The sequence below is a fragment of the Cheilinus undulatus genome, linkage group 6 (assembly GCF_018320785.1).
Source record: "Cheilinus undulatus linkage group 6, ASM1832078v1, whole genome shotgun sequence".
Taxonomy (NCBI): domain Eukaryota; kingdom Metazoa; phylum Chordata; class Actinopteri; order Labriformes; family Labridae; genus Cheilinus; species Cheilinus undulatus.
Genome location: NC_054870.1, coordinates 32,282,850 through 32,305,638, shown reverse-complemented (window position 1 = coordinate 32,305,638; position 22,789 = coordinate 32,282,850). Strand labels below are relative to the sequence as shown.

General features: G+C 38.8%; 1 protein-coding gene across 1 annotated transcript in view; it reads left to right on the top strand.

The window, feature by feature from the left end:
• Positions 1-18,972, top strand: part of LOC121510948 (YLP motif-containing protein 1-like) — a 56,516-nt gene extending 37,544 nt beyond the window's left edge. Inside the window, exons 3-9 of the mRNA XM_041789356.1 lie at positions 9,267-9,411; positions 10,073-10,279; positions 10,567-10,781; positions 12,200-12,330; positions 12,527-12,654; positions 14,222-14,345; positions 17,322-18,972. Of these exons, the coding sequence (XP_041645290.1) occupies positions 9,267-9,411; positions 10,073-10,279; positions 10,567-10,781; positions 12,200-12,330; positions 12,527-12,654; positions 14,222-14,345; positions 17,322-17,505 (1,134 nt within the window). The 3' untranslated portion in view covers positions 17,506-18,972. The remainder of the gene's footprint in view (positions 1-9,266; positions 9,412-10,072; positions 10,280-10,566; positions 10,782-12,199; positions 12,331-12,526; positions 12,655-14,221; positions 14,346-17,321) is intronic.
• Positions 18,973-22,789: the final 3,817 nt, after the last annotated feature.

The window sequence follows — 22,789 nt, the reverse complement described above, 5'->3', positions numbered from 1 at the left end:
ACTGTTCAGATGCCTCTGTTTACTCTGGTGTCCTTTTATACCATTGGTTATAATACTCAAGAGACGCTAAATTAACAGTAAAACATATTTACTTAGCACCTTTTTTATAAAAAGGGTAAAATAACAGTCCTTCTTAACAGACCTTTTAAAATCCAAGGTGCAAAAGGCCTATAAGATCATTAAAATAAAACAAATGAGTCCTACAATCAAAGGCAGATAACAAACACAAAGAAACATGTTATGGCATAAAACTCCAACAGACCAAAGTTTCTGCTAGACTTTTTTTAATCTCTGGCCAAAACAACAGGTGGTCCCCAAGAATTCCAGCCAATTAGAACAGCTACCAGACATAAACTTGAGATAGCCATGTCCCCAATAACATTCAATAACATACGGAATCAGAAACACTGAGATACAGATTTATGTCCACACTAATAATAACTCAGGAAATATGTTTCTGTCTGAACCTAATCCAAGTCCAACCTAGTAGAAACCAAGCCTGAGTTCTTGTTACCCTGTTAGTACAGTCTGCTAGACACATATTACACAAACAGTCCATGGAAATGACTGTGAAAAGACACGCTTTTATTTGTCTTTGTTGAAGCTGTTTAATCAAGCATTATGAAAGCTGTGAGCTGTTTCTCACATACAGTCAGTTGCACAATATACACCTGTGCTAAACACTTTAACAGCAACATTATTTAGCTTCACAATAGCACCGCTAGCTCTAAGTTAGCCTGTTAGCACATTAGCTGCTACCAAAACTTAGCCTCTTAAAACAGCCAAACACCATTCTCCACCAAAACAAAACAAAACAAAAAACAATGAATTGAACAAACAAATAACTAACCAGTGCTCTGTGAACTAGACACCACCTTAAGGGTCCATGCCCATAGCTGACTCTTTTAGCGCTGGCTGTGCTTATTATTATTTTAAAAACAATGTTGTCTAGTATTCTGAGTGGTCAGTGCCCTGAGCTGAATAAACGCCCTAAGCGTCAGCTGTTTTTGTTGCCTCGCCTGAAGTCCTCTCAGTTGAAAACTTTTGGACAAACTGCGTTTGTCAATGTCATTTCTACCTCACATGCTAATCAAAATCAAGAAGGGATGGGACTTCTGACATTGGTGGAAGAGAAACTGATCTAACCTGTCTTTCTTCTTCTTTTTTGAGGGTGGTTTTCAGGTCTGCAGCTGCTGCCTGTGTCAGGACAGGATTCCTTTGCATTGTCTGCATGTGTTCTGTGTGACATTTCATTGGAATACAGAAATATGAAGCACATTGAGCAGTTTTGAAATGTTACAGGTTCTTCCAAGGAAAGCAGGATTAATTTTCTGTAATGTTACAACTAGGCTTTACACGATCATGATTTTTGGGGCAGATCACTGATTAGTAAGTTTAAATAAACCAATCCCTGATCCGATCACATGAGGGAGTAATATGTCTATTTAAATAACTTAGTTACTGTATTTACTTATGAACTGTTTACTGAATATCAACAAAAGTATTCTCAAACATTTTTGCCAATGTTTAACAACCTTTGCCATGCCTCAAACTGACAGATGCAAGGGTAAAACATCAGTGACCTCTAGAGGGCATTCAAGGACTCAGACATAAGTTCAAAGTTCAGTCAGGTCAAACCAAAATAACTTGAGACAGAAATAGTGGGTTCAACAACTTACTGTAATTAAATTACTTTATTGTAATTAAATTACTTTACAGTAACAAATAAATACTGCAAATAAAGGGCAGTGATGCTGCCATAAACATTCATATAGCTCCATGAAATTAACAGTCACACTAGTGCAAATAAAATGCAGAAATGTTGCCCCTCAAAACATTCATATATACTATAAAAGCACTTGGCGAGCGCAGACCTCCGCCATTAGCCCTATCTCCCAATAGTACAGAATCCTTAAAAAAATTCCTGGATCCAGACGGTGATCCTCATCACTCCCAAAATCTATTCAGTAATGTCCCTTACTGTCTAAAGTAGTTTGCTTTAGCATCCGTTACAGTGTTCGAATACAGTTCCACTTCATCAGAGAATTGGTCATAGGAGTTCTACTACAACTCTCTGCTCGGCCTAGGCCACGACATCAGTGTTTATGCCACTAAGCTATCTGTAGTTTCCTTTGTTTCTTCTTCTTTATTACATCCAGCCTTGACAAGCTCATAATCCTTCCATACTGCTGATTTCCCAGCACGATTTTTAACAGCTTCAAAGTTCCACAAAGGCAGGCTTGGTTTGATGTCATCCACATTAATCACATAAATATTCATCCCCTAAATTAGCTATGTGCCACCTTAGTGTATAAATAACCCCAGTACCGAACAGGATTGAGGTTTTAGAAAAATTGATGAGTATATATTACTTTGAGTTTGTATTAAAGGAGTCTTGCAATATTTCCGCTATGTAACACATGAAAAAATATGTCATTATTCACTGTTTTTGCTTATTTGGTAATTGAAATAATTTTCAGACAAACATTTTTGCCATTAATATTTTTATCTACCAGTCTTCTGCCTGTGAAACCAGCCAAAGACTAGTAAATGCCAGTCAACTGGAACTCTGCTCTGGTGCCTTGATTTCCAAATGAAAAGCAAAATTTAGTTGCCCTGGTCCAGTTCTTTTTCTCCTTAGCCCAGGTGAGACGCCTCTGACCTTGTCTTTAGTTTAGTGGTGGCTTGACACAAGGAATGCAACACTTGTAGCCCATTTCTCTGTGTGGTGGCTCTTGTTACACTGACTCCAGCCTAGGCCTGCTTCTTGTGAAGCTTCCCCAAGTTCTTGAATCTGCTTTACTTGACATTTTTCTCAAGGCTGTTGTCATCCCTGTTGTTTGTGCAGCTTTTCTTACTACACTTTCCCCCTCCAGTTAACTTTCCATGAATATGTTTCAGTAAAGCACTTTGCAAACAGTCTGCCTTGGTCCAGTTATTTTTCTCCTTAGCCCTTAGCAGAAACCTCTGTGGCTTACCCTCCTTGTGGAAGGTGCCAAGTCAGCATTCTTCACCATGATCGTGGTTGTGTGTACTGAACCAGACTGAGAGAATAAAGGCTCAAGAAACCTTTGAGCTCTGCATGACTGAGTGAGTCTGTAATGTATCTCATTTTCATTTTGTGAGAACACACAAATTATTTAACTTTTCCACACTATTCATTTTTTTAGATGCACATGTTAAAACATTTTTAAGTGGATTGATATAAAGTAACAGGATTGTATGTCCTCCTTTAAAAGAATTTGGCATTGGTCAAACCTGCAGCACTGAGTTTTTGAACTCCTTTAAAATTGAATACAACCCATGGGTGTCTCGCTTAGTTTTAATCAAAATCATAAATGTTCACTGTGGTTGCTCCTGGATACAGCAGGCTCTATTTTACAGCTTTGTTTATGTGTGCTTTTAACTTTAATGAGCTCTCATTGATGAACTGATAATTTCATATTTACTTTCTTATTATTGATGCAATTATTCCAATGCACACTGACATAAGGCTTGCCGAGAAATAATGCAGAGGTAAAGCCATGATGTGCCAGGTGAAGGAGGAACAATGCATTTTGGTTTAAATTTATATCTGGTTATTTGCTGCCATAAACTATCATTTTATTGATACTAAAGTTTTTATTATAATAGTGATTGAGCATGAACTCCCAGATCCAATTTTCTTTAAGCGAGGTTTATTAGCCAGCTTGTTTATGAAGCTTAAAGGCTACACAGGGAGCACCACCCCGATGACCAGTATTTAAAGACTATAACTCAGAAGCTGAGTAAGAGTGTAGGATGGATGTTTTGTCTTCTCTCAAAACTCAAATCAAGAATAGGACGAGCTCTGCTCTAAACAATTAAAAATGCAAAAGTGTTTATTCTGAAAAACACTGAACATAAATGCTGGAAATACTTGGAAACTGAAAAACACAAACATAATTGTTTTTGTCCTTTATGTTACTCTTGCCAAGTTGCAAATCCCCCTTTAAGACAATGAATAAAGAAAATGCAGTGATCATTTCAAATGAAAAAGGAAAGAAACAGAGACATAACAGTGCCTCTACAATTTAGCTAGAGACAGCATTTTAAAGGATATCTACTTAGCATTTGAATGATATGTAACCACAACTTTTAGTGATTTTCAACTACAGCTGACTCCTGGAGATAAAACATTGTTTATATTTCTGTGTAAACAGGCATACAAATGGACTAAGTGTCAGAAAGGCCAGATCCCATTATGTTGTAGTCTACAGTGTCTGCTGCAGCACTAACAGTTGTAGTAGCACTGGAATTATCTACATGAAGTTAAAGGCAGGCCCACACACTGTGATACTGTCTGAACATGAACTTTGAATGTGATTCTTGAATCATTTCCCTCCAGTTGAGAGCAAAAGAATCCTCTCTTCCCTCTCCCTGCGTATCGTTCTCTGTGATGTTTTAATAATATTTCAGCCCACTGGTTTGTTCTACTCTCCCAGTTCAACTCTAATGGTTTCATCACTGACTCTAATCCCACTGGGTACTGAAGTGCTGCTTTGTTAAATAAGGAGGAGGTGGAGGCTGCTAATAGAAATGCAGTATAATTGTTCCCAGCCAGAGTGGGTGAAACATTTGTCTTATTTTACTGCCTATACACCAAAGCCAAGCAGCAGCTATCGAACCATTCAGGCTGGTGGTTTTGTGTCTGAACACTCAAATCAGGAAGAGGAAAAGGACTTGAACTACAGGCACCATTTCTGTATTGAATTTAAAACAGTTATCCTTAATGCAAATCTTAAACAGTTTTAAATGGGGAAAAAGCAAAGTAATTGCATGGTTTTTATCTTTTTCTGTGTATCACTGTAATCTCATGTACACACATGCTAACACTGGCAGTCTCCGTCCAGTAAGATACACTCATAGTTACACATTACACTCAGAGGACCCATCTGGAAGGATAGATGTTGGCAGTGTTCCCACAGCTATAACTACACAGTAGAGGGTGCAGATGGGGCACACAACACACACTCACTTTACACACTTCCCAAGTGACTTACTGCAAGTTTCAGTCGTGAAGTGTTGTTCACACACAACTAAATAAACACACCAAGAAAGCAAACACAAGCACACTGCTGTCCCTTTGCATTTACTGCCTGGATGTGAGCAGATGCAGCGATTAAAAGATCTGTAATTTAAGGAATCACTTGAAAATGCTTTACTAAAGTTGCAGCTAGTGGTGACCTGCCGAATTTCTGTGGTCAGTGTTTTATCACGCTTCTATAGAAATTTATCACAAAAGACTTGTCTTTTAAGAGAAACAGCCATGTCCTTGGAAAGACACACAAAAGTTGTTTTAGCTGGAAGAGAACAAGTGGAGTGTTATTCAAGTGTCTTTTAATGCAGCTGAATCATTATCCACCGTTTTAATGTTTTAAGTGCCGCTGTTTTAGTGCCAAGTAAAAATTGCACTAAAAACGTCAACCAGTGTTTAGAACATAATGGAGAAAATTACCTTTTTCTCCCTCATCACTCTAGACAAAAGAACGCTTCTGGAGAAATGGAGCATGTCATGTTTGTCACAGAAGAATGGCATTGTTTTGAATTTTTCTGACATTTGGGGCTTTATTTAATTGCTGACAGCAGAGTGATAGACAGGAAACCTTGGGAGAGAAACACTTCACAAAGAATTTGAGCTGGGATTAAATGTTGTTTCCACAAGACTTCATCCATCCTGTGTCAGTCTTTGTAGCTTTTGAGATGCCCTGATCTGAAACAGTCTGTTCATGTTTTTTTTTTACTGAATATTAAGACACAGAACTTTAAAGCACACCATTGCCTCGTAGCCTGTGATAATCCCATAAAAGAGGTGCAAAATACACTGAGAGATGCTCAGAAAGTTTCAACAATAGTGAGAAAAAAATGCTTGGTCATGTTTTGTCAGTTCATTTAAAATAAATTTGATGCAGCGCATTAGCACAGTTAATTATTAGACATTTTTGCAAATCTCTTAAAGAGAAAAACTGAACTATCAGCATTTGAAGTATTCAGATGCTTTACCCGTTACTCTTTACATGAAGCACCTTTGGTTGCAATGACAGCTCTAAGTCTTTTTTAGTATGACACAACAAGCTTTGCACACCTGGGTTGGAGGATTTACTGCCATTCTTCTTTGCAGATCCTCTCAGAGCCAGTCAGGTTGGATGGGGACCTTTGTGGACAGCCATTTTCAGGTCTCTTTAGAGATATTTGATAGCATTAAAGTCAGGGCTAAGCTCTAAGCCACTCCTCTGTTGTCCTGGCTGTGTGCTCAGGGTCACTGTCATGTTGGAAGGTGAACCTTCAGCACATTCTGAGGTCCTAAGCTCTACGTAATCATCTATGCAATCGTTTTTTATTGAGGACCTCTGTACTTTGCTCCATTCAGCTTACCCTGACCAGTTTTCCTGTCGTGCTGAAAAATACCCCCACAGCATGATGCTGCCACCATCGTGCTTCACTGTCAGTATAATATTGGGCAGGTGATGAGCGGTGCCTGGTTTCCTCCAGACATCATGTTTAGAATTGAGGCCAGAAAGTTCAATCTTGGTTTAATCAGACCAGAGAATCTTGTTTTTCACAATCTGAGTCCTTCAGGTGCTGTTTTGCAAACTTCAATGGTTTGCATTGATTGGAGGCTTCCATCTAGCCTCTTTCCCACAACGCCCATATTGGTGGAGGGCTGCAAAGATGGTTGTCCCTCTGGAACTTTGTCCCATCTCCACAAAGGATCTCTGGAACTCAGTCAGAGTGACCCTCGGGTTCTTGGTCACCTCCTTTTCTAAGGCACTTCTTCCCCAGTTGCTCAGTTTGGCCAGACGACCAACTCTTAAAGAAGTCCTGGTTGTTCCAGACTTCTTCCGTTTGAGAATTGCGGGGGCCACTGTGCTCATGGGAACCTTCATTGAAGCCTTTTTTTTATCATAGCCTTGCAACAATCCTGTCTCTAAGATCTGTGGGCAGTTCCTTTGACTTTCTGGCTTGGCTTTTAGCTCTGATATGCATTGTCAGCTGTGAGGCCTTCTATAGAGTGTTGTGTCTTGAAAAATCATGTCCAATCAGTTTTATTGAACACAGTTTGGCTCCATTCAATGTGTAGAAAAATCTCAGCAAAGATCAAGAGAAATGGAAAGAACCTGAACTAAATTTCAAGTGTTTTTGCTAAGGGCCTTGAAACATGTCAATGTGGTATTTTATTTCACATTTAATATGTTTTTTATTTTTAATAAATTTGCAAAAAACTTTGTCGTGATGAGGTACTGAGTATAGATTAATTAGGTTAAAAATAAATCTAAACGAGTGTAGCATCAGGCTGCCATGTAACAAAACTGCACAAAGTAAAGTGAGTCTAAATACTTGTAGGAGTACTGTAGGGGGAAACCTAGACTGCCCACTCCTCTATAGTGCACGGCAAAAGGAAGGCTTTCTCACCTGCCAGGGGGAAGTTCCATGAAAGCTAAACATTGCTGGTGGTTGCTTTGTAGTATTCATGATTCTCTTCTGTAAATGTGCAAATGCACTCACATGCCAGCTCACTGCAAAGAGATTTTTTTTCAAATTAACACAGTTTGAGAAACTCATTTACTCCCTTTTTTCCATCATATAAACTTTCTCTTCACTTAAAACTAACAGTGTGCTTTGATTTTGTCATTTTAGTACATCGTCTCCAGCCAAGTCTGCTGCTGGCCTGCTTCAGTAAAGTAACAAGATTATTGCGAGACGAGAGCTCTAACCTTGGATTTAGCATCTACCTCTCAGAACAGCAAGCTCCAATAAAAAAAATGTTTTATGGAAATTCCAGGCTATGCTAATCTGGCTGGATTAGTTTAATTCAGTTAGGGAGTTGTGAATTTAAACCTGTTATTTCGCAGCTGTGGCTTGCACAGTTTCCCAGCAGTTGTCAGTCTACTTTATGGCCTTGCCTGCAATCACTCCAACCTAGTTTGCATTCAGCCTGAGTGACAGTGTGACAGAATCCAGCTTTGGCAAACACTCATTATAAACACACAGACAACCACTCATATTTTAGAGAGGGAATAAACAATCAATTTGCATTTAGATGAAGAAGAAAAGCAGAAATAAACTTCAGTCCAGGAGGTGGTGAAGGCTTTCTCGTTCATCTTGGCTCTAAGTGGATGCTCTTACATAATGCTGTAGTCAGACTCTCTGAGCATAAATGTAAGGATGCTATTGATTAAAACTTTAGTTTTTTTCACACAGATTTCAAGCCCAAACAATCAGGCTGGAAATATTATGTGTTTGCAAAATAAAACAAAGAAATTCCATTAGTGTCCACTTGAGGCTGGCTGCAAAAGCCAACGGATCCCATAAAGTGTCATGTTTAAAATGCTAATCTTATCGAAGTCGTACACGTGTTACAAAACCAGTTTGGTCCCAATAGCATATTTCTTTGTCTGTAAAAGTATACTCTATGTTTTCTCAGCTAGCACAACATTAGCATGCATTTATTTGAGCCTGGCTGATTTGACTGACAGGTGGTTAAAGAGGCTAAAGGCCTCAGCTCCACCTCCTTGTCTGGTACTAGATTGATTGAAAATTAGGTTTGCTATCATTTCAATCAGGAGAGACTTAATATGAGTTTAGCAATAATTTATTTCATAAATTTTGATAAAAGAGAAATATGCAAAGTCTTTGGCGATTAGACTCCATCATGGTTACTATTAATGTACTTGAAGGGATAATAAGGCAAATGGCAGGAATAAGATAACCCCTATGGAGTCTAGACACTGGGGGTGGTGTTGATGAGGGATGCAGGATCAGATGAGGAGTAGTCTTCTGAGAAGATGGACCAAGAACCAAAGAGGCAGCTTGGAGGAGACTGAGGTATGCAGGTATAAGACTGAGGTCTGGGCTAGATGCTAATGTACTGAATGGAGGTGGCTGGGGTGGAGGAAGTTTGTGGCATCCACACTGAAACACCAAGCTAACTGTGAAAGAGAGAATGACGGATTAGCGGATTAGCTGAGAACTTCATAGAGTGAGCACCATAATCAGCTGATCACCAGAGCAGGAGGAGAGAAGAAATGGAAGAAGGGAAAGATACGAACGAGTGGAGACCAATGAATGAATAAAACAGTCTTCTTTCTTGAACTTTTTCTGAGCTGCATTTCCACACACTGTCATTTTTAGTCTCTTCAGAAACCAATGGGTGATGTTTCTGAGACTAATATCCCAGTAAATGTTTGGGAAATACAAATTTATGTGGACAGCGATACTGATGCCTGCTTCTCTCCACTCTCCCTCAGGTGCTGAATGAAGCAGTAGGTGCCATGATGTACCACACCATCACCCTGACCAGAGAAGATCTGGAGAAGTTCAAGGCGCTGCGCATCATCATCCGCATTGGCAGCGGCTACGACAACATCGACATCAAGGCTGCAGGGGAGCTCGGTAAGACTGAGGGGATGGCTTTAAAAGTGAAGTAAGACTGTAATCATATGAGGGAAAAATGAAAAAAGAAGGGGTTGTATCTGCAAAAAGTAAAGTCCATATCAACAAAAAGAGAAATATTGCACTTTTGAACAGGTGCCAAAGCAAACACTGCTTGCTCAGTTGACTTAACATAAACAGCAGGAATGATCACACACTAAACAGAATATGTAATGGATCTGTTTGTATATGCAGAGCAGATGCTCAAACAGATATGAAGCTCTCCCTCAGATTCCCACTTGGCCCCTTCGGCATATGTTTGGTTTGAGAGCAGGATTTAGTGTGATATCCTAATTATTGTTGTTTGTTGTAAAACATGTCAGTCACTAGCATGGACTTTGTTTATTTCTATGGGTTAATTAGCAGTTATAATTGTCTGTTTATCCTTCACAGTTCAGCTTTATACACACTGTTTCATTTTTGTTGTTGACGGTCTTAAAAGAAATGTATTATCTCAGTGTTTTTGTAATTCAAATACTAAATATATCTTTATTCGTAACAGCTGAAGTAATTATAACAAACTTCAATATCTGTTTAATCTGTGACATGATCATTTTACTGAAGCATTTCTGTTAAAGTCGTGGTCTAAGCTCCAATTTCTCTTCCATCTTATCTTCTTAAGGCATCGCAGTGTGTAATATTCCCTCAGCAGCTGTAGAAGAAACAGCAGACTCAACAATCTGTCACATCCTCAACTTGTACCGGCGAAACACCTGGCTGTACCAGGCTCTCCGGGAGGGCACGCGGGTCCAGAGCGTAGAGCAGATCCGTGAGGTGGCATCTGGGGCAGCCAGGATCCGAGGAGAAACGTTAGGCCTCATTGGGTTTGGTGAGCTGCTTCTTTGAGGTTTTTGCTTCACGAGGGGAGAAACTTGATGCTGTAGCAAATCAAAATGGCAGCATTAAGAGAAGGGGACTAACAAATGTCAATGTCGTTTACTGTTTTGGTTGTTTAAAAGAGAACAGGCTGCCCTGAGATATTGTACCATCTCCAGTTTATTAGATATGAGCTTAATTTGTTTGGCCTTCCATGATAAAACAAACAAAATGAAATAGAAGTTAATCACAAAAAATCCATGTTAATCCATGTTTTTTTTCTCTCTTATGCGCCCCCAGGTCGCTCAGGCCAGGCTGTCGCGATGCGGGCCAAAGCGTTTGGCTTCAATGTGATCTTTTATGACCCCTACCTGCAGGATGGCTTGGAGCGTTCGCTTGGCGTCCAGCGAGTCTACACACTGCAGGACCTGCTCTACCAGAGTGACTGTGTGTCCCTGCACTGCAACCTGAACGAACACAACCACCACCTCATCAACGACTTCACCATCAAACAGGTAGGAGGCCTTGATGCATAGGAAGTGTTTAAACTAGACAAATTCTGAAAAGCTGACATAACCTGCCATTTATAGCTCTTGTTAGCACTTGGTTCTTCAAAGTAGGATGCACACTATTATATTAGGCTTATAATCCCCGAGGGTGGTAAAGCAGCTTTTAACCAACATGCTGTTAGCTGTAGGCCAGACACTGCCATTATTTGGCTGCCAGCATTACATTTTTGGCAGATAAAAAAGGACCAGTTACATGGAGGATAGTGGTACCAGTGATGTGTGTTGTTTTCTCCTACATGGATGGGCATTAATTTAAACAGACTGCCCTTTTTTGTATTGTAGTTTTTTCCCCAACACTGGGGTCAGTGTGAAATCACTAAAGCATGTGATTGGCATGATTGAAGAAGGGTGTGCAGTCCAAACTGTGCTCCTTAAGAAAAGGAAAAACACTAGCTGTACATAATTATTTAAGGTTGAAAGTAATTGCATCATACTTTTTATCTGGATCTTTTCAGAAGATTTAAATTTGACATTCATAAATGAAAAACAGTTAATATCAGCCCTCATCAGGGTTCAAATGCAAGTAATCAAGTTATCTATATATTTATAAGACTATAATGCACTTGTGCCCTCTATATCTATCATTAATCACCAACAAATCAGTCAGTGAGGAGTCAGTCTGATAGGCTAAGCCACTGTACCAGCCTAATCAATGAACCTCGATGAATCAGCAGCTCCTCTAACCCCTGAATGTTTACTCTAATCCCACAAGTCTGATAATGTAATTGATATGAAATGAGGCCTTAGTCCACATAGCAAAAGATTTCTGACACTCTAATATGTTTACATGTGATACACTAGAGATTTCCACATTGTCTTCTTTTTGTTGCTGCTGCCATCTAGAGGATATGACATGAACTGCAGCTTGTGTTAACATCAGTGGTCTCAGATATTTCAAATGCATGTCTTTTTCACCAGCTGAGTTCTTTTCTTTGCCTTAAATTCGAAATATGTTCATCTTATTTGTCATTTACATTCTTGTTAATTGGAAACCTGTTTTTTTTTTCTGAGATTATGAAGGGATTAGTGCCATTTAAATGTTCCCTTTCTTTGAAAAGACTTTTGTTTTCATGTCATTCTTTATCTGAAAAGGGTTTGTTGAGAGGTTTTACAAAACTTCTCCATGCAACTCTGTATATTTCCATGCAACCATGTACGTGCAAAGGTGGCTGACTTTATTTAGTCTTAATCTGAATTCTTGATTGATTGAAATATTGTCTTACCTTATTTAAAAATTCAGGCTGAAAAGTACAGAAGAGCTTTGTAGCCAACGTCTGCTACACAGTGGATATAATAATGATAAGCTTAGTTTAAAAAGTATATAGAAATTATTGATGTTTGTATGTGCTGCTGTGTGTCGTTAGATGCGTCAAGGTGCTTTCCTGGTGAACTCAGCACGAGGAGGTCTGGTGGACGAGAAAGCCTTGGCTCAGGCCCTTAAAGAAGGCAGGATACGGGGAGCTGCCTTGGATGTCCATGAGTCAGAGCCTTTCAGGTTTAAACAATCACTCTTTCAGCTTCTTATCTAAACATCTTTTAACCATAACTCTTAGTTAATTGGTTTAGTTAAGAACCTCAAATATGTACAGGAGGAAAATTTCAAATTAATATACCAGAACAAGTGAAGAACATGAAAGCCCAATCCCATTGACATAAAGAAAATCCTCCTCTTCTTCTTTTATTTAAAACAGTTTTTCCCAAGGTCCCCTGAAAGACGCCCCTAACTTGATCTGCACACCACACACAGCCTGGTACAGCGAGCAGGCTTCTCTGGAGATGAGAGAGGCCGCTGCCACAGAAATACGGAGAGCCATTACTGGTATGGAGACAGGTTTTAAATTTACCATAATTAAACTCAAATGCTGTTATAAATGTGTTCTAAGTAGGTTCAGGGTTTGCATCATTATATTAAGGGTAACTGTGAAAGTTTTGTGGGGACACCACGCCATAATTTAGGACAATACAGCATATTTGATAGCCACTTAGTTATCATTTGAAAAGAGTGTTAGCATTTAGCCATGACCCAGCAAACCTTTTGGTGATTCAGTATGAAGAGGTTTATTAGTGGTAAATTTAGCAAATGAGATGGCAAGTGGTAAAGTTAGTTAGTATTTTTTTTCTAACTAGGAAGCTAGTTAAAAACAGACAAGTTTTACCTTAAACATGGGTTTTGATATTTTAAGTTAGAAAGCAAAGATTTCCATGTTCTCTATTATCTTTTTGCTTATCCATCAATATTGTGTTACAGCTATAAGCTGTTTACATCAGTGACTCTATGAAGCTGTTGACGCAAAGTGGTTAAATACTAGTTTTAGTTGGTGCTTTATCAGATATGCTGTTTAAGCTTTAATCTTGACAGATGTTTGCTGGATTCTCCCCACTGAATCTTATTTACGTTATTCATTGTTAAGAAAGCAAAAAATAAATGCTGATTTTTTTTTTCAGATTTCCTAGAGAGCAACTTGCAGGATACAGTTTTCTTACATTAGGACTGATTTTTTTTTTGTGATAATTGCTGTTGATTTGGTTGATTCTTAATGTTAAATGTTTTACAAAAAGGCACAAATTTAGAGGAAAGTGTCAGTTTTCAATGAAGCTGCTAAAAATGCTTATTTTTCAATGTCATATTGATCCAAACAGTTGTTTCAAAATATGTTAATATTGTGTTTATAGTCATTAACTTAACTTTACCAGAGGTTAAGATGGTTCAATGTTGTGTTTGTGCCAGCTTAGTAAATTCCAGCATGACAATCTACTGTTTCCCCAAGAATAAATGAACAGAGCTAATGCAGTGCCTCACATGATGTGCAAGTAACACACAAAATTAAACGGTCACTGTGTTTTGTGGTCAAAAGAGCTACTGTAACTGTAAGTGCCCCCCCCCCCCGTTAAGGGCAAATGCTGCTAGTTGTAGCTTCGCTAAAGCTCTGTTAATCACACAATACATATTTTATTTCTGACAAATTCTTCTCAAGAAGAATCCATACTTGGCGCTTTGTCAAAGGACTTTTATTTTGACAAAGCCTAGCTGGATGTTTTCAGCAGTAACAACTTTACACAACAGATGTCTGAAAATAAGTAACTGTTCCTTACTGCAAAAGTATGAGGAAATATAAAAATGACTTCTAGAGTCACTGTAGCATTTTAATTCGTAAATTTCTTCTCCAAAATTATTTTCTTAACAAAATGATTCACTGTGGTCAGTAAGTTGCTCTCTGAGTGTATTCTATATGAAACCCTAGATTCAGCCTCTAAACATTTTAACTTCCCACTCTGAATGTCTGATGTCAAAGGATAATGGCAATGGCAATAAAACCGTTGAAAGGCACACAAACCCAGAATTGTGTCTCATCTCATCTATGTTCAAATTTCTCCCCCCGATACAGGCCGGATTCCTGACAGCCTCCGAAACTGTGTCAACAAAGAGTTCTTCATCACCTCGGCACCATGGGGGATGATGGAGCAGCAGCAGCCTCAAGTTCACCCTGAGATCAACGGTGCCGCCTACAGGTAGGAGGGGGATTGACGTGAGCCCAGCTGGCTGTACTGATCACACAGATTTCACCTGTGTCATCTCAACACCTGCAGCAGAAGAGGCTAAACAAATGGGGAAGGGGTAGCTCAGATATTCATTTGTCACAATTCTGACTGTTTTCATGAGTACTGGGCTGAGTCGTAGTTTCTGTGGCATTTCTTTGACGTAGAGCTTGGCCCAAATGAATGAATTCCATGTAAAGTTCAGGCTCTTCATTTGTCAGTCTTGTCTCAACCAGAATGAACTGCTTCTCTCACACAGCCGAGTGAACCAAACCATGGTACAGGCCATAGCAACGGGGGGAATGCAGGACAAATTATATACCTAATTCTCAACCAGGTAAATGAATACTACCACTGCTGACCTACAGGACAAGGCAAATGAACATCATTGATAAAACCAAATCCCCTTTTTTTCCTTCTTCACACTCCTAACTCACTTGTCCTGTGACTAAACCCTTTATAAGCATCTCATTGATTCCCAAATCCTCCCGCTACCACAAAATCACAACTCAGAGGATCACCATGATAGTGTTTCTACACTCACTGTGATGTTTATCTTCCCCAGTAACACATTGTATGAAGTGCAAGAATGAAAATACTGTGATGAATAAATTTTTAAGACTGCAAAGGTGAGCAGGAAACTCTCAGATTTTAACGAAAAATTTGTCACTATGGAGCTAAAAGAAGAGCACAAATGCTCCATGATGGAGTGTTAGGGAGTTAACAAGCAGCTTTTGTTAGTGTAAACACACACACAGGCATGAATGTTTTCACCTTTGCCTCGTTTTATTAAAGCAGTAGATTTTTATGACTTGATTTTTTGTTTTGCTTGAAATTTCAGGGTTTTTTTTAAATTCTATCAAATTTCACATCAAATTGTGTTTACCATCCCAATATGGGTTAGTTTGCACATTGATGCAATACGTGCTTTTTTCAGTTGAACCCATTTAGACCAGATGCAACATTTACATGTACAGGTGCATCTAAAAATATTAAAATATCATGTAAATCATCTTCACATTTTTTCATATGATTTCCTTAAATGAAACTTCCATATTTTGTAGATTCAAAAAAGTGAAAAATTTCAAGATTTTTTTTTTGTTTTGATCTTGGTGATAACAGCTTACAGCTCATCAAAAAAAAAATCCACTATCTCAAAATATTGTGGAAAAGTCCAATTTGCAAAGGTTTCCATTCTTTCACTCTGGTTCAGTGCACACAACCACAATCATGGGAAGACTGCTGACTTTATTATTGTCCAGAGGACAATCGCTGACACCCTTCACAAGGAGGTTGAGCTACATAAGGTCACTGCTGAAAAGGCAAGCTGTTCTTAGAGGCTTCAAAGCATATTCATAAAAATTTTTTAGTGGAAGGGAAAAGTGTGGTAAAAAAAGGAGCACAAGCAACAGGGATGAGCTTAGCCTTCAGAGGCTTGTCAAACAAAGCAGATTCAAGAACTTAGGGGAGCTTCACGAGGAGTGGAGTCATTGCGTTGTCACCACACATAGATCCAGGATATAGGCTACAAGTGTTTTGTTCTTATTATCAAGCCAATCCTGAACCTCAGTGGTCCAAAGTCCTGTTTTCAGATTAAAGTAAATTTTAAATTTTATTTTTAAATCGCAGTCCCAGAGTCTTGGGGAAGATCAGAGAGGCACAGAATCCAAGGTGCTTGAAGTTCAGTGTTTTCAGTTTCCATAGTCAGTGATGGTTTGATGTGCCATGTCATATGCTGCTGTTGGTCCACTGAGCTTTATTAAGCCCAGAGTTGATGCTGTCAGTGAAGCCAAAACTACCAGAAACTGGTTTGTTGACCATGGTGTTACTGTGCTTGATTGGCCAGCCAGCTGACCTGAACCTCACAAAGAATCTGAGGAAATGTAAAGAGGAAGATGAGAGACACCAGACTCAACAGTACAGACGAGCTGAAGGCTGCTATGAGAGCAAAGTGGGCTTTATAACACACCAGCAGTGCCACGGACTGGTCACCTCCATGCCTCGTCACATAGGTGCAGTAGTTTATGCAAAAGGAATGCATAAATGAGCATAATTCTCCAGGAAGTCAACATTTCTGTATTATGCATCTTTTTTTTCATTATGTTTTGTGATGTTCTGACAATTTGAGATAGTGGATTTTTTATTTTTGTGAGCTGTTGGCTGTAATCATCAAGATTTTAAAAAAGAAGAAAAAAAATTCACTAAGTAATGATGAATCTAGAATTTATGGAAGTTTGCACACCTGTATATACCTTTAAGACCAATCAGACACTGATACGCTTCCACCTGTCTGCACACCATTTTTATGACATTTGGCCAAACTGCTACATGATTCACTGAAATACACCTGTGGAAAGCAGAGGGATTAGAAAATGTTGTTTCTAGGCTCTTTACTTTCTCTAGTTTTTATCTGACAAAACCCTTTTCAAACAACTTAATTTTTTTTGTTTTTTGTTAAGGTGCTTTTATGTCTAAATGGGTTAAAATAACTTGACATGAAGTCTGATAAAAGTGGAAGGTTGTCTATGTTGTTAGATACTATGTGAGAAAAAGTACTCTGGTTCGGGGAAAGTAAGTCCTTTCCCTGAACCAGATTAAGATCCAACCATTCACATTTATTTCAGTGCTCCTCAGCATACCATTTCTAAGTATTTTGTTTCAAAGAGGACATTATGCTTTAAGGTTCTACCATCACTTAAATGTTTGGTATTTATTTCTATCCTTAGAAGAGCATAATTATAGTATTCCAGTATCATTTTTTTCAGTTTCATGTGGTTTTTATGCTTTCAACAATTACATTTTTCAGACGGTATTTACCAGGAAATATGAATGTGTTTTATCTTTGAAAAGAAAGAGTAAAGTAGATGGTTTTATTTAAATAATGTAATGTTTTTGTTGTTTTCCTGTACTTGTTGTCATGCCTGCTCATCTCCTCCTGTCCCCCTTTAGATTCCCTCCTGGTGTGATGGGTGTCGCCCCCGGTGGGATTCCCGGACCTATGGAGGGGTTGGTTCCTGGGGGAGTGCCCATCGCCCACACCCTGCCCCCCGGTACCCATCCATCACAGGCCATCTCCCCAAACCAACCCTCCAAACATGGCGACCCCATGAGAGAGCACATGAGCGAGCCATAGGTCTGCTGTTGTGACTGAGCAGCAAGGACAAGAAAACACTAACAATGTAAACAAAACAAAAACCTACCATCAAACCATCGAAACTTTATGCTTGACTCCAGCCATCTGAACCCACCAGCAGCCTGCCTGCGGGGCGACGTTTCACACGTTTCTTTTTGTATGAAACCACCACGCCCGAGTGAGGACAGTGGATGTTCAAACACTCATGAGCTGCCACGCTGAGATGGGACTGATCGTCAAACTCTGACTCCTTTCCCTCCATATCTGTTTTTGATCATTTATGTTTTTATCGTTATTTTCAAGTATATTTCTGGGAGATTCCTCCTGACTCCTGGGACACGTTGCAATACCACGTGCAGGATGGAAATCTGACCCTCCGTCTATGGTTTAAAGGAAGAACTTGAAGAGATAGAGACTTCATCTACTATTCGTCTAGCCTCCACTTCCTCCTTCTTTATCATTTTCACCCATTCAGCGCAAAAATATCTTGTGTTATTTTTCTATTTTTCCTCTGTTTATCCTGTATTCTGTGTTTCTGTTGCAAGTGAATATCTGTTTTTCTGTTCTTCAGTGTGAAAATGAATGGATTACAGTTACGTGTATGTTTAGCAGACAAGAATAGAAAGCATCTGCCTTCTCGCTCAGAAAAATGGACTTTACCTTAGTTATTTTCAAATACTCGTAGTTGGTGGCCCCTGAATGTAAAGACAAGATGTGGGGCAGTAAATGTGGTTCCCAGTGGTTCCCAGGAAAAGTAGTCTTATGAGGTAAAAATGACCAATATAAACCAAAAAAAGGAAAAAAGAGCATCTACCATTTGTGGCTAGGTAATGTGCATCAAGTGTTGCCTGGGTTAAATATCACTGTTGTTTGTTTTCTGCTGAACTGAGGTACCTACAGTATTTGGTAAGATTCCAAAATGTTATCCATTTGCACCCAAAGGACCTACAGTACATCGCAGCACTAGCTAAAGAGGTAGGAAAAATAAAAAACAATAAATGTCTCAGGAAAAAATAACCATCAAATATGTCCAAATCTGAACCATAAAGAAAATCAGCCTGGATTTTTGATTTTCTTGTCTCCACTTCTCTCTCCATTGTGCTGTTTTTTTAATATATCAACTGTTTGTTTTTTTGATGTTCCAGGTTTTCCGTCCTGTTAGATTTGTATTTGCCTCGTTAAAAGTTCTTATAACCATAGTCTTATGTGAACGACCCCACCCTCTCTTCCTTCTAGTTTCTTTGTTTTTCTGCTCTAATGAAAGCCAGCTGTGGCTCTCGGATGCATCGGGCCCTCTCCGAACAACAGCAGCCACATCCATCCCTCTTAGCCCAGCAATGTTAGCGAGAGATGGCTGCCAGCAGATTGTTTGGTTTTTAGTGTGAGTATTTGTATTTGTTTCTTGTACAAGGTGAACATATAGCATACAGTGCAGCTGGAAACTATAAATAAAGTTTACTGCTCTGATTGATGATTGTCTATGACATGTTTGTGGTATGATCTTGAAGTTTCTCTAGGACCTACAAAATTTTTTTACAGTCTGATACAGTCAATGCCACTAATATAATTATTATTATGTTATTAATTATTATTGTTATCTATACTTGGCGGTGTGGCTGTTCTGGGATCACCCTGCCCTTCAATGACCCTATGTGGACAGCATCACAGCACACGTTCCTGCTCCTCCTTGCTAATAAGGAAAGCCTGAGGCAGGGAGAAGCAGCAATAAACCCCGAGCAGTGCAGGAACCAGTGACAACAGAATGACACTGATTAAATCATATATAACATAAAGGAGGAGCTGGGGTGGAGGAGGGTTGCAAAAAGCAGCTTACAGAAGGAGTACCAAATCGTAGCCAGGCTAGAGGAGTTTAGATATGGCAAGATGAGCGCAATTAGCTAATAGCAGGCTTAGGGCAAATCAACTGGCCGTCAGCTGATGAGGGCTTGCATGCGATCAGCTGATCTTATTTATATAGCAGCGCTTGACTCCCTGGCCTGCCTAAACTAACACTATCCACTCAGATTTTAAATCATCAAGCCCTATAACAACTCCCTGTTTTCATCCAAAAGCAGCAACCCCAAATACAAAGGATTTATGATTTGGAGTGAACACAACATACTTGTGCCCTTCTAAAAAGATAGGCGCTCAGTGAAGCGATCCCTTAACCCAGGGGTGTCAAACTCAAGGCCCAGGAGCCAAATATGATCCATGGTACAGTTATGCTCGGCCCTCAAGATCACATTATATTTTTATTATAACCAGCTCACCGATATGAGATCTGCAGGTTTTTTTCCAGTATAAAAATATAAACTTAACCTTGATTTCAAATATCCTAGTTAACTCATAAAATGAGAAAAAGTAGGGACAAATACTTAGATAAAAGGTCAGGAATGTGGGAAACGAAACTGATTTGTGTTTTCATTTCATATTTTCAAATTTGCATCTCAAAATTACGACAAACTTGTGATTTTGACTTTTATTTCATATTTTGACCTTTTCAAATCATAATTTTGACTTTTACATAAACATTTTGACCTTTTAGAGTCCACAGTTTTAAATTTTGAGTCATATTTTGACCTTTAAAACCCATCATTTCAATTTTTATCTTAGGTTTTGACCTTTAAAACTCATGATTACAGATTTTTTTCTCATAATTTGAACTTTTAAACTCATGATTTAAAATTTTATCTCATATTTTGACCTTTTAGAGTAATGGTTTTGACTTTTATCTCATATCTTGACATTTAAAATTCACAATTTAAATTTTTTTGACATTTTTCCTTGTAATTCAAAATGCGTCCCCACCTGTGAGTTGGACAAATGCCACCTCTGCACTTAACCCCAAAAAACTTACAGAAGTCTAAGTGGACAAGTCAAAGTCATCTGAACTTTTATTTAAAATATGTACAAAAAAAAAAAAAAGAAAAGTGAATTATTTTACATCACTGTGGCTTCAGAGAGACGCTGACTCACCCCTACCAAAGTACTGAGCGGGACAATGGAGCATGCCATTAATTGTGATTTTGAAAATATTAGTGCACTAATTATGGACCTTAATTAATCAAGATAACAATTAATCTTGACAGCTCTATTAAAAACATGTAATTTGTGAAAATGGCTTCTTAAAAGTAAATAAGTAATTTTGTTTTGTTTTGTATTTATTCCAAAGTAGGTAAAATTTAACCTGGCACGCCAGAGGGTTTGTTTCACACATCCATCTGGAAAACCTTCCATAGTCGAAGTTTGGGAAAGAGCAGAGCCTTTGAAAAAAAACTCAGAGGGTGATTGGATGAACATTCTGTCTGTCACATTTTTATGGGTCAATCAGAACAACAAAATACATGACGTAGCCACTACCGAGGTTTGCCAGTATGGAGGATTAAACTCCATAGAGAACTGCATAACCCAAACCATGGCAACTGTAGACATGTCGGTACACAACTGTCGTCGTTTTTGAAAAGTAAACAACTCACTGCTGTTCTTCGTTCTTCTTTTAACGAAGAAATGTCAAGTTCTGATAAAGCTTGCGCTTTCGCAGCATCCATGAAAATCTCTTCTGTCATAATTGCACCGGCCTCTTATCACTGCTTGCCTTCGTCACGACTCTGCCGCACCCAAAAGTACTGCCCCTCGACACTGATTGGTCCTGTCACTTTCTAACCAGGCCCAAACGGTTCAGATGGGAGCTTTGCAAGATGGATTTGCCCGTTATAAACACGGAAACGGGCGAATTCATCTGCTTTGCACAGTTAAGGTAAAATTAAAAAATTCATTCAAAACAAAAGCTCAGGTCTCAGGAGGTCAAAGGACTAGAGAATGACACTGTAATGTTCAACTGTAGCTGCAGCCTACACGATTCTAACTCAACATTTTTGATTGGTTGTGTGCTGGTTGTTTTCTTTGTAGTCAGCATGTGAAATCAGATACCATATGTCTGCTGTAGATATCAGGTTTACAAGTTAAATTTTTGATTAATGTTATGGTTAGGTCTGTAAGACTTGCCTTGGAGCAGCTCCTAGTTATGCAGCTGTTGGCTTCAACTGCAGAGTCAGTGGACTCTGTCTTCCTCTTTTTTTACATTTCAATTTACAACAAATGAATGCTTTTCAGTAACTTTTTTATTTTCCTGCAGTTTTCCCTCTTTTCTCTCTCCAAAGTTTGTTTTGATTACTGCTGAAGGCTGCTGCTGTAAACAAACATTTAGAAATATCAAGCGTGATCCTCCAGAAGTCTTGGGCTCATTAATGGGTTCAGGTATTGGTCATATGTTGCTGGAGATTGTCAGAGGAGAAGCTGGCTACAGCACAAGAGAAAATAAAGGAAGTTTATGATCAGGCTGAAGGATGCAAAGTTGTTGTGTGATGTAGCCCTCCTCTTCATAAAGCCGTCTTTCCTTTTGCAGTGCTAGAACTGAGAAATTATTTTAAACTCCACCATAGGGTGCAGGAGAAGCATCAGAGCTGATAAAACTTTGAACTTGGTTTACATTTTCTTTAAGTTTATAAAAGAGGAATATCAGACAGTAAGCAGTTTAGTTGGACATTCAAAAAGGTTTTCCTTTATTTTTTCCTTGTTTTGCCTGTTCTTTGCATTACACTCTGTATAGTGAAGTCAGGCCTAAATCCACAAACCATCATAGTCACAACTGCAACTATTGCATAAATACAAAGCAACATACAGGTGATGCTCCAAACGTGTATGACTTAAATGACACACAAAAGAGGTTACAGTACACAATGGCAAGAGAAAAACAAAATGCAAACATTCACAGCAAAAAAGTAACGACATCTCATGTTTTTTAATTGTTTTTTCTGTCAGCTTTGGTTTAATATGTTGCAGTCTCTCACAAGGACCTTAATCAAAAAACTTAAAGATGCTTTTACATAAAGACAACAAACAGGCGTTACAGAGGAGCTGAACAGATGTGTACCATGAGGGTGACCTTGACAACAAATGCTTTGAGGAAAAAAGAGGACAGAGAAGAAGTATGAAACAACAATGAGTCAAGTGTACTCTTGGTCTCACTCCCACACTCGCCTGCCCAAAAAACAAAAGCACCAGATTTTAGGCAATCAGATGAGGTACTAAATCGCACACAACAACGTAAGTAAACTTTTCACTGATGGTCATTGTTGGTTCTTTCCTCACAGCAACAGTGTTTCTGTGCAACGTGTCTTCATCAAGATTGAGAGAATAATTAACAAAAATCACAAACAGGAGAAAAAATATACAGAAAGCTCTTATTAGCTCAAAATATCTTTCCAAACAATAAATATGTCGA